At 35.3% G+C, this 13,019-nt stretch overlaps 2 protein-coding genes across 3 annotated transcripts; both read left to right on the top strand.

The window, feature by feature from the left end:
- Nucleotides 1-3,234: 3,234 nt before the first annotated feature.
- Nucleotides 3,235-7,493, top strand: LOC140772168 (protein DCL homolog, chloroplastic). Of its 2 annotated transcripts, none has more exons than XM_073114094.1 (3): nt 3,235-3,633; nt 6,116-6,233; nt 7,067-7,493. In XM_073114094.1, the coding sequence occupies exons 1-3, from the start codon at nt 3,323-3,325 to the stop codon at nt 7,229-7,231; spliced, it is 594 nt and encodes a 197-aa protein (XP_072970195.1). In that variant the 5' UTR covers nt 3,235-3,322; the 3' UTR covers nt 7,232-7,493. The 2 variants fall into 2 exon arrangements, with proteins under 2 accessions (XP_072970195.1, XP_072970197.1); XM_073114096.1 differs by having other exon boundaries at nt 3,236-3,633; nt 6,119-6,233.
- Nucleotides 7,494-10,926: 3,433 nt separating this feature from the next.
- Nucleotides 10,927-12,679, top strand: LOC140772258 (cyclin-D3-2-like). The gene is made up of 3 exons (XM_073114238.1): nt 10,927-11,735; nt 11,822-11,931; nt 12,009-12,679. Exons 1-3 carry the CDS (start codon nt 11,054-11,056, stop codon nt 12,291-12,293), a joined length of 1,077 nt encoding a protein of 358 aa, XP_072970339.1. The 5' UTR covers nt 10,927-11,053; the 3' UTR covers nt 12,294-12,679.
- Nucleotides 12,680-13,019: the final 340 nt, after the last annotated feature.

Raw genomic sequence — 13,019 nt, forward strand, 5'->3', positions numbered from 1 at the left:
ATTATTTTATTTATTTGCTAAACTAGAATAATTTATATAAGTATAATCTCTCTTATGTCTAAAAGTAGGCCACAACTTATGTAAATATATATATTATACGTATGTTTTGTTATATAGATAAAATACTCTACCTTCTGTTATATTATAATAAAAGTAGGCCACAGCTTATGTCTCTCATCTGCTAAAATATACCAAGTTACGGTTGTAAACTTTAAAACATTTTGTCCATTTTAAAGAGCATTTTAATTATGATCTATATTATAACTATCTCACTCTTCTAACATAACACTCCCACCCCCCCCCCCCCCCCCCAAAAAAAAAACCACACTTGCTTAATCCCTAAGTCTTTCTATAAATCCATTCCTATCTCTTTCCCTCGTTCTCCACTCTCATAATTGATCGAACTCTCTTTTCCTCTTTATTTTTTATCTCTCCTCTTCTTCATCTCTATTGGAAGAAAACTTTCCTTGCTGGTGAGCTGTTGGACCCCTCCGACCACTCTATCCTCTTCTCTAGTTAAGTAAACTTGGCCTCCTTGCATTTAAGTTCATTTTTATGTAATATAGAAGGCTATATCATTTTTTTTATTTGATCCTTGTTCGACCAAATTCATTGGCCGGCAATCATCATTCGACCTAACCCTGACTCGATAAGTTTCCTCCCGATGTCACATTGTACTGGCCAACTCAACCTTCAATTTAGGCTAAGCCAGGTGGATTTTTTCCGTAGGCCTCATGTCTTAGCTCCGATTGCTGCCACTATCGTCCATGCTTCCTAGATTGCTAGTATAGCTCCCTTTTTCATCCTCTATCTTATTGTGAGGTTTTCAGGCCGTATTCACCTAATCTTGGGTGGATTGACATCTCCATTAATGGAGATTTTTTTCTTTCTTTTTTCCTCGATGACTCCATTAAGTAAAATGGGAAGAAAGCAAAGGAGGTGGGGTTTGGGCTGGGCCAAATCCCCTCCTTTTGTGATTAGGCAGCAAGCAAGCTTTGGTTGGGCCCACCCGAGAGCTGGTAGTGGTGTCCTATGGCCAGCCCACAAACCCATCCCTTTATTTGGGGTATGGGCCAGCCCAATTAGCTAGTTTTAGTTTTTAAATTTTCTTAGTTATTTGGTTAAAGTTAGACTTTTTTGCGTTGAGTCATATAAATTTAATTTTCAGAAAATGGTAATTTATTTGTTTAAAATATTAGAGGTTATGTACAGGGAGAGTATATGTGACGTAGATGGAAGCAAATAACTAGGAACGATTTTTGGCAAGTGATTTATTTATAATCTAAGGATAGTATAAACATGATATGATGATGCTAGTATTTTGATACTGTAAAAATATCATTATATCATTGTTCATGTGTTATTTGTTAGCAATTATGCATTATCATTTTATGAGGATTGAATATATGCTTTGCACATTGGACATTGCACCATGTACACGTATCACTAAGTAGTTGGATCTCATCTTAGTAGCACCATTGTACTTACTCAGTTAGGGTTAGAAGTAAAGTGTATATATTACTTATATATATTGGTGTACGGCTTAGATTATTAGTCTAGGTAAACTATACGCTGAGTTTGAGTAGGCATATTTACTATCGAGTATGAGGGTCGGATACTTGTTGATCTTGAAAATAATGATTGTGAGATAGGTTTATAGCTATATTGATACCTAATGACGCAAGGTTTACGCGTCTTTTCGAATCGAAGGCTTGTGATTTTTCACATGAGTGTAGTGATGAGTGTGATGATGGGCTTACGAACCAGATGTTTTAGTTTAAGGCTACATATAACCAGTCATATGCAATGTTGCTAAACATATAGGGGTGATATTACCGGTAGATGTTTATTTCTCCTCACTGATTAAGGCTCTGGGAGAAATTATAATTTATTATTATTTATCATGACATAGATGCTCTAGGAAGCATGTGATATTGTTAATTGTCATAAACTTGAAACTTTGGGAGAATATGTTGTTATAATTATGATATTATTTTATCGATGAATTCTCATTATTAAATTTATGAGTTTAATAATACATTGTCACTTAAGCATGATTTAAGCATTTTATATTATACTGTAATTATATTATGAACCATTTTTTGGTGGAATTTTTTTTTAAATTAATAGATGCAATCGTCGTTGAAAAGTACGAGATGATTAGCTAGATTGTTATTTAACTTTTTCTATATTAGTTATGTTGCCCCGTAATTTATTTGTTTAAAATAATATTGAGACTAAATAATAAAAATATTGAATTTGTTGAAATTGTGGATTTGATGTTTGAGTGCCATCTAAGTATTTTTTTTATGCTTAATTGTTCTAACTTTTTTTTTTTGAAAAATATGTTGTATTTTTCTCTTCGAGCTAATATAGCTTGATATTTTTAGTAGAAGAAAATTACTATTTACACTCGTATGGTTAAGCTAAAATTTATGTTGTCCTAAACTTATGTTTATGCTATCTATGTGCAATTGTTTGGCGTACATTAATTTTAATATAAAAATCCATAGTAATTGTTTTATTTTGAAATAGCTAATTTGAAAATTATCCTTTTTGTTAAAGGCCTTTTTATCTAATGCTTATTTCATTGCAACATTTCTTAGTTTTGCATCTTAGACATTACAAACATACTAAAAAGATATATTATAAATGATAAAGTCTTTGCAAATATAAGTCTCTATTTATAAATAATGAAATATACTTTATTTTAAAATCTAAACATTTAATATATAAAAAGACAAAGATGCCTTTAATTTAAGAGTAATATATACAAAATAAAGTAAAATTATCTTTTATCTCTTTACTATTAAGTGGACAAAAATTTAACTATCAATTAACTTTTATGGGTATTCATGCTGAACCAAGAATTTTCAGGAATGCTTAAACTTTAGAGGGATATACACGTCAATAATAATTTTTAGGAGGGTATATATGAAAATAAAAGAGTTAAATATATTTTACTTGCGTCTAAAATCACTTTATTCTTTATACTTTAAAATATTTCAAATTAGTCCCTTGTACGTATTACTAAAGTGAAATTATTAATTAATTTTTCGTTAAAAGATATATGATTTTTTATATAATACAGTGAAATAATTAAATTAGCCATGATATAAGTACCTAAGGTTAAAATATATTTAAACCTGAAAGAAAGAAGAAGCTAGGATTAGGTTGTTATTTGTAAATTTCTCAATACTATATTTGCTAGAGAATTATCTTTCAAATATTCCCCAACCCAATTAAAAGAAGGCGTCTACTTCCCTACTCATCTCTCCGCTTCTCAATTCTTCTCACTTCATATTATTTTTCCAAATTCGCTATGGCGTTCGCCGCCGCTCTCCTCCTACGAGGAATCCCACTGCTCCGAGCGCGTGCGCGCTATGCGCGTGCGCCCTCATGGCGTCATTTCTCTGGTCTCTCCACCTCCGACGAATCCCCCTCGCCGGAGCCCCACTCCCCGCCGGCGACCGGGAACGCTGCCGCCGGGGCGAAAGGGCCGGCGCCGCCGCCGCTGTCGAAGGTGTGGTTGGACGAGCCCGAGTACAAGCGGTGGAAGGATAAAGAGAAAGAGATTTTGAACGATATTGAGCCGATCACTACGCTGACCAAAGAGATTCTCCACTCGAACAGGTATTTTTGAGCTCGATTTTATCCAAAATTTATCTTTTTTCCTTATTTTTAACTTGATACTTTTCTATTACCAAATTTGAAATGACATGAGAGGATAGCTACAAGGGATACCTAAGTGTTCATCTCTGCCAGGGTACAGCAGATAATTTGAGCGTTTCTTTTCTTTTATTTATAATAATTTCACTTTTCTGTTCTTGTGGATTTGGTAACTTGAAATGTTTGAATTAGCTGATAGAGATCAACTGCTAAATGTGCAACGTTAGAAATTTATATATAACGAAGGGTGAAATTTTGCGTTGCCTTTGTTCGAATCAATCTAATGGAGCACAAGTTGAGGCTGGATTCGTGGTTGATAGAAGACCAATGTTCCTTTATTTGATAGAAGCATAGAGGTAAGTTGTGAAGAGATTAGAGGTCCGTTGGAATGGGGAAAAAATGAGTACTTATCTCAGGATAAAAGAAAGTTGTTGTTTCAACTTCTTTTGGTTGTTTGGTCAGGAAATGAAGGATAAGTGTTGGATAAAATTATATGATAAAAATGATGCTTGGTTGTGATAGTTAGGATAAAGGATAAAATGATCAACTTGATCTTATTGTCTTTTCCTAGTTAATATAATAGGTTTTTTTTTTTTTTTTTTTTTTTTGAGAAAGATGGAAATAGGTTTAAATTAATATAAATTGTAATTTTATTTTCCAATTGTTACATCATCTCTTCACGATTAATTTTAGAATTTTGGCTTTTTTTATTTAATTCACCATAATTTACCCAATATATAAATATTATCACAAATAGCATCACAAATGGACATCCTATATCCAAATATTGTCACTACTAACATATTTTAATATACTACCAAATATATTATAGTCATATTACAATGTGAGTACTTGAATCTAAACTGCAAATATGACACAACTTATCACCATGAATAATACATAAATAAAAGGAAAAGGGGAAAGCGGAGGGTTTTAGTAATAGAGAGGGCAAATTGGTCATTTGCTATTTGGGATAAAAGAGGGATAACTCGTTTCTTCATCTCAACAAAAAACCAGAGATAAAGATAACTAGATATGTAGGGTTTATCCTAATAATTTCTCACCTATTTGACAGCCAATTTTTGGGATAAAAGGGGGCTTATCACTGATAAAACCCCTTATCCCATGTTGCCAAATGGGGAAGTCATATGGTATTATATAAAGGAACTTCTAGAAGTTATTTTTTCTGCTATAATAAATTGTTACAAGTTTTTCATACATCCATATATGATGTGTCCTTAATGTATGAACTACTCAAAGAGTGATGAGGGTTATGTCTGTTTAAACTATTTCTTGCATTATGTTAGATCATATATATCATGCATAGTCATAGATTGTGTATTTGATGTCCTGAGAGACTTTCTAGTTTGTAATTGCATACTTACAGAACTTTGTTTCAAACATAAATATAGCCATTAAGAACACCTTAAGAGTCAGCATTTCAATGAAAATAAGGAGTTGGAAGCCTGATAAGGTGGTGCAGAAATGATCAATGAGATGGGAGAGTAAGCTACATTGACCTTTGTGACTACCAAATTGGAGAATGATCCTTAGGTTTGATGGGAAGAGCTTTAGACCTTTAGAGGGTCAGTTGGAGTTAGCCATGATGTAAGGATTGCCCTTGAATCCAAGTCTTTGCATGTTCAAGTCATAGAAGCAATCTACCTGTTGATTATAGTCTAATAAGTAATAACTAGTACTTGTTTCCTAAATGCTAACATGCAGGCCCAGTATTATACTAGACCTTCCCATTTAATCTCTTGTGAAGGTTGTGGAGATTCCAGCGAAATAATCTGCCAATCCCAAGCCTGTTGAAAGGATGCCCCTTCGTGTAGCAGCTAGCAGCCTAACACCTATTGGCAACAACTACTGTCATTTTAGCAGACAGTTTAGCAAATTAGCAGCCACTTCGTTTGATATACAAGGTGCCTTGATAGGACGAGATATTCCAAATTAATGTGAGAGGAAGTATTAAGAGAAGACACAATAGCAGTTGCTTTGACGTAGAACTTCCTGTTAAATAAAGTTGAATTAAAGAAAAGATTTATATACAAATTTAAAGAGCTCATCTCTTGCCTTTTCTCCAATATTTTCTTCATTACAAAGGAGACTGGATCCTTTTAGGTTGTTGACTATGATTATACTTTCAAGTTGAAAATGGGTTTTCTATAATTCTCCAGCTAGTTAGTGAGTCTATCTGATGTGAATGGGAGCCAATTGCTGTGAGTGAGATATGTAAAACATGTAGTATTAACAAATTTTATATGTACCATGGAGATGGCCAATAGTATATAGATTAATAGAAAACTAAGGTGGACATCAGAATAGGCTGCCCTATTAGAAATCCTTCTTGCTTAAGACTTTTGCTTAGCATTTTGCAAGTTACGCAATTTTAGTTGAACTATCAGAAATTATTCCAAACACATTAATAGAGGATATTCTCCAGCAGATACATGGATGGGGAACGTCTAAGTGAGGAGGATGAGAAAGCCGTCGTAGCAAAACTTCTTGCATATCATCCACATTCAGAAGATAAGATTGGTTGTGGCCTTGACGCTGTAATGGTAAGCTACCTTTGTTCACAACTTTGCACTTTCTTTCTCTTCAATCTGGAATTTGGTTGTATACTCATATGCAAGTTACATGCTCCCTCAACCAAAACAGAATGTTGTGATCCAATGCTAATACATTATATTCTCTTTTCTACATTTTAACTGGTTCTTGATTTATGGCTAAATGTAGATTCTGTTGCAAACATCAATACCAGATTTAATGGTACAATCAAACATGTTCACTAATTTGAATCTTAGAGAAGATTGACTCAGTTCCCATATAACTGAGCTGCAATGCAGACAATGTAATATTGCATTGTATTGCAATACCAACCTCTTTGTGGGCTAAAAAAATGCTTGCAGCATTTTGTCAGTTTTCAGATATATATATTGCAATACCGACCTCTTTGAAAGCTTCATTGATATATATGCAACCAACAAGCACTAAGTTCATTTTAGTCCCTTAATTGTCTCTAGGAATGTCTACATCAGAAATGCAACAGTTTTTAAGTTTTAACACAACAAATTTAATGGCATCCTAGTATTCCTGGAAGAAGGCCATGGATTATCAGTCTTTTCATTTCACCTTTTACCTCTGCATTATATCTGTTTATGCTTTACACGGTAAAAGCTGTCTCCAATTTTGCTACATACCTGGAAGCCTACTTGTTGATTCATTCATCTTTTCCTTCTTTTTCTTCTTAGAGTTCTATTCTATCTTCAGTAGGAACTATATTATTGTGAAAATCCCTGTTTGCAGTTGGATAGTCAATCCTATTATTCACAATTATACAAAATCTTGATGACTAGTTAGGATGAATAAACTTTCTATTTGTGTGTTGTAGGTTGATAGACATCCACAGTTCAGGAAGTCAAGATGCCTCTTTGTTGTACGAACTGATGGTGGCTGGATAGATTTTTCATATCAGAAGTGTCTTCGAGCATACATCCGAGATAAGTATCCATCTTATGCAGAACGGTTTATCCGAGAACATTTCAAACGAAGCTGAAGGATTGTTGAAAGTTCGAAAGTTGAAACACACTCTCTCTCTCTCTGCTGCTTACAATCATCTGAAGCTTCTCTTTGGTTATTGAAATGGCTGAGAAAATTTTATGTTCTTATGATCATCCAAAATTTTCAAAAGCACCTGGGACTTTGCATCTCAATGTATGACCTAGGTGGTAGGGATGCTTAAGAGACTCTCAATACTATGTATTGCTTGTAAGTTGTACCATCCTGTACAATCCATCAAATGTTGTTTCCCTTTTTTACCTTGAAAGTTTTGTGCATTATAACATGTCCTATGCATGACAAAGTAATCCATGTTATTTTAACTGCTATTGACATCACAGCCTATCATTTCTCAATTGTTCAACTTCATACAAAGCATATCTGGTGTATGATACATAACTTGCATTGTTATGGCAAGCATAATGGCATCAGGAGCTATATAACATTAATTATCCAACTTCAAGTACTCTAGAACAGGATAACCTTTGAGTATTAGGTCCATTGCTTTCGAGAGAAATCATCATTTGAGCCTTCTTCATAAAGTTATGTAATATGTAATTCTAGTTAGCTATTTACCATTTTATTGTTATATATCATCAAGGTTCCATATAAGTAGTTGACTAGTTCATATACCTTTAATCCTCAAACCAAAATATTCTCCTTAAGTACCGAAGTAGAATATAAGCAGTTATCCAGTATTCATATCTCCACTTGCATCACTTAAACAACTAAACTGGGAGCACCAAATCAGGAGGAACTTATAAGAGTGTTTGACAAGGAAAGTTTCTATCTAGGAATAGGAGGTACCCTGGCAAGTTGAACACCTCAAAGAGTATTTTTTTTTTCCCTCCAATCTTTTCTTCTCATTCATGTCATTCTTGTCATATGCTTTCCATATTTCTTTTCTTTCTTCATTGACAACAGATATGGTGTTATTTTATATTGTCCTAGAGAAGCCTAGAGAGAAAAGAAAGGTTAGCTAGCTATAACACAGCAAGCAAACAGAGATTATTTGTTCATCTTTAATTGTCTCACTCCATCCCTCTTTTCCTTTTTGTAGTCAGTAAAAAAGAAAGAGAAAAGTAACAGTGAGAGGGACGGGAAGGCAAAAGAAAGAGATATTGGAACTTGCATTGTGTTCTTTATTTTGTTTTATTTTTCATCATTGGTGCCTTTAAACTCAGTGATGCATGGGCGAGTCTCCATATTACCACACACATACATATCTATTTGTTGACACTGTTAGCTTCTGGTGTATCTATGCACAAGTCTAATTGGTGTTTGATGAAATTTATTCTGGGGAATGAGAGAGATCTTTGTGGGTAAGCAACTTATAGTTTGCTAGTGCTCATAATTTTTCGTGCTTGATTATTATAAGATTGGCAGAATCTAAGGGGCTTTGGAATGGATTGAGTCTCCTCTGCCAGTTAGATATCATTGCGTAAGAGGTAGGAGATGTTAGAAAATTAAGGAGCTTTGGAAAATGCTTCTAATAAATTGAGAGGATATCTGGAAGTGCTACTGATATCTATGATGCCATAATGGGCACATTTCCTGCCCAAGTGAGCACTCACTCCATTTGGATCCATTATTTCATAGATATTTATTATTATGACTTCCCATGTAAATTTAACAATGATTTAGGGGTGATCTTGTGACCATTCATCTATTAAATATTCTCTTTTTATTTTTCTATAAGCCTTAGTCTGGATGTCAAGACATCTCTAATGCAAGTGGAAACCTTTGCTAATATTTGTAAGAGTATTTTTTGAGTTGAATTTTAGCAGCCTCAGTTTAGTTGATATTTATCAATTAGAATTTTTTTAAAAAAAATTAAAAAGTGAAATTGAAAATAAGGCATCAGCTTTTTGGCTTGATACCTTATTTTCTCGGTGATGATTTTTTTTTTTATCATTCATAAGTCCGAAGGCTAGATATGGATTGGATAAATGGCTAACCCTCCCTAGATATAGAGACACTTTAGGCCTCACTAAGCTTTTAGCTGTCTAATATGGGCTTCAAATTAAACATTGTCAAACAAACACTATCGAATCAAACACTGCCAAATCTATTCCAAGCTGTTGTATTGCCAAACTGTTCTTTTAAGTTAACCGCATTGCCGAACCATCAATTGAATCAAACTAAGCTACCAAACCACTAACCACTAAACAATTTCTCCAAATTATTGTTTGGGGTTGGAGTTGAACTCATGGCCTCTTTTGGTCATGAGCAAGGTACCTACCTACCAACTCTATTAAAGTTAGTTGGTTCTTAGTGATGTTGTTTAAACCAATTTTTTTTTATTTGCAAGAATAATCAAATCTAATAACGCATCACCCGAATGTCCGAATTTATATTTACTATATAGGATTAAGTGAGATAATAAATGGGTGGTATTACAAAATAAAGAAAACAAGTTTAGTTATTTTGTAAAAATGCCAACTATGGTATATAAATCATATCTTTTATTTTATAATTCACATTCTATCTTTAAGATTTTTATAAACTTACTTCTTATTTTTCTCTATAATTCTCATTTAACACTTTGAAGTTATTTTAACTAACTGACATGTCTGACCAAATTATTAATATACTCTCGTTACCTTCTTTTCTTATCTCTATCCCTCTCTCAAATAATACATAAATAATTTAAGTATTTATTAATTATTTTATATATTATAACAAAATATTTATTTATATGTACCATCTGAATTAACAGATAGTATTAAATAAAAATTAAGAAAAAAAAGGGTTCAGATATAAAATTTTTAAAGACGAAGTATAAATTATAAAATAAATAAAAAGTGATTGCTACAATTCCATTCTTTTCTGCACCCCAAAACGAGGTCAATATTATACTACTGGCCACTGGGTGAGGAAGGAAGGTCACAGGAACATAATAAGGTTCTTATTCTAACCATAGGAAGTAGAAAATTACATATATTTCCAATGTTTCTTTTAAAAACCCAACATAAAAAAGTATTTACTAAAAAGTTAAGATACATAATATATATATATATATATATATATATTTATTTATTTATTTATAATAGTAAGAAAGATATAGTGGAAAAATAAAAGATATGGACAGTTGTGGCGTGGCGACGCCCATCCAATTAAATTCCATACTTTTTCTCTCATTTCAACCCTCTGTCACTGTGCCACACTCTCCGAGCACAGTAAAAGTTGTAGCAATAAAAGAGGGGACTTTTCACTTCGCACCCTATATTAATATATTTATTTTGTCTTCTTCTGGAAATCTACCAACAAATATAATAATGGTTCAGATGTAAAACAATGCATATATTGGATGAATTAGAAAGAATAATGGGAAGATAGGGTGTTAATGGTCTGAAAATTTATTAAAAGAACACTATTTTATTGGTATTTATTAATCCGATCTGTGCATTAAGTTTAGCAGCAATTGAATTAAATTAGTATACCTCACTGACCTCTTAGATAGCACAGGAAATAGACAGCTTTTTTTATAGGTATTTTAAATATTTTATTTTACTTATTTTGAAAATAATGTGATATTCTAGAGTTCTGTTTAGCAAGACATGTAGTATTTTTTTTATAAATTTTCTTATGTCATAATAAATATATAATAAAGTAGGGTGGGAAATGGAAAAAAATCTATAAAGGAAGAAGAGGGACAAGCAATATAAAATTCTGAACAGAGGCAGAGGAGGGTGGTTGTCTCCCTCTTTCCACTCTGAGCTCTCTCATCTTCTACTGTTCGTACTACAATCAAATCCCTACGTATCATGACAAAAAGCCCACCACTTCTTCTTCTTCTTCTTCTTGTTCAAAGAAGACCATGCCCTTCTCCTCCTCCCTCCTCGATCCTCTCCTCTGCCATGAAGAGCACCTTGAGCTTGACCAAGACCCAGAGCAAGAGCAAATAGCACTTCCAAGTGAGCCCATTAATGGAGAGGAGACCCTTCTAGAGCTATGCTCTTCTCTGGTAGCAAAGGAGAGCGACACCCACCCTGACCTCCCTCACGTGTTCGACGATTCCGACCCATATCTGAGCTCTGCGCGGGAGGAGTCCGTCGAATGGATGCTTCGAGCCGCGTTGCGCCACGCCTTCTCGGCTCTCACGGCTCTTCTTGCCGTCAACTACCTCGACCGCTTCTTCCTCCGGCGCTGCAGCGGCGAGCGGTGGGTCCACGTGGACAAGCCGTGGGCGCGGCGGCTCGCGGCCGTCGCTTGCCTCTCCCTCGCCGCCAAGGTCGAGGAGACCCACGTGCCCCTCCTCGTCGAGCTCCAGCTCCATGAAGAGTTCGCCGGCTACATGTTCGACGAAAAGACTGTGAGGAGAATGGAGCTCCTCGTGCTCTCGTCGCTTGATTGGAGGATGACTCCCGTCACGCCTCTCTCATTCGTCCAAATCCTCCTTCCATCGCTCTCTTCGAAGAATGGGAGGAGTGACAACACCGTGGCCGCCATTAGAGCCCGGCTTCAAAGCTGTGAAGCGATCCTAACGAATGTTTTATCTGGTGGGTCTTGCTCCACATAATCCCCACACCTTAAAGTTGCAATTTTTAAGGGAACCCATGTCTTATTTTTGATTGATTTGCAATAGATCCGAGATGGGTCAAGTACCCGGCATCGGTTTGGGCGGCGGCGGTTCTCCTCCACACGACGGAGTGCGACGAGACCCACGACCTCATCTCCCTCCTGAACGTTTCCAAGGTCGGGATTTTACTCTCGTGATCTTTTTGATTGGTTATAGTTATATCTCCTTATTAACTGGTGGAGAAATCTTACAGGAGAAAGTGGCAGAATGCTCTCTGCTTACTGAGGAATGCATGGGGAGTACTGGTGCTGGTGTTGTAGTTCTTAACAAGCGCAAGCATTGGCTTTCCTTTTCTTCTCTTCACTGCACTCCACCACCTAGTCCTGATGGGGTAATTGGTTCATGCTTCAGCTATGAGAGCTCGTTGAGCTCTGGTGATTCATGGGGCCCAGAGCATCATGGGCCATTCAAGAGGCCACACGGGGTGGATAGTGAAATCTTTGGAGATGAAGAGACTAGAGAAGGGTGGGGATTATAGTACTCTGTAGTCTAGATTTCCATGTTTTAATTACTCTCTTATTCTATGTCCTCAAAAGTAGAGAGAGAGAGAGAGAGAGAGAGAGAGAGAGAGAGAGAGAGAGAGAGAGAGAGAGGAGCAGGGTGGTGGGAAAAGGAGCAGCACAGGTAGCTGGAAGTTTTCTCTTTTCCCATCACTATTTCTTACAAGTGAGAACTCTGTAATCTCCAACTGTGTCTGTGGCTCTTAAGCTCTTGTCATATCTCAGATCATTAATGCACTGTTGCACTTCTCTTCCCATGAATACTCTCTCTCTCTCTCTCTCTCTGCACATTGTATACCATCTTTAAAAATGTCTGTCAGTAGTGTAACTTGTAACTTAATGGAGGAGATGAGCATATCTTTTAATAAATCCAACTGTTTCATTGTCCTAAGCTTCTCCAATGGTAGTTGTAGACATAGGAAATCCTCTCTTTGCACTGTGAAGAGGAACGCATTAAATTTGAAATGGCATGTCTACAACTACCATTGAATATTATTCAATTCTCTTTCTCTCTCTTTTTTTGAAGCCTCTGCTTGGACTAATGTAGGCTAGGAGTCAAAGTACAAAGTGTATAAATGTGTAACTACTCCCGCCTCCCATAAAGACTTTCAAATCACCTGTACTTAGTTTAATAATCCAAATGCCTTTTAAGTCCTCTTCTTGCAATGCTCTGCTTTCCTCCACCTTTTAAAGTCTTATATGAA

The sequence above is a fragment of the Typha angustifolia genome, chromosome 12 (genome assembly GCF_048772165.1).
Source record: "Typha angustifolia cultivar Huaian chromosome 12, ASM4877216v1, whole genome shotgun sequence".
In the NCBI taxonomy this organism is placed as follows: Eukaryota; Viridiplantae; Streptophyta; class Magnoliopsida; order Poales; family Typhaceae; genus Typha; species Typha angustifolia.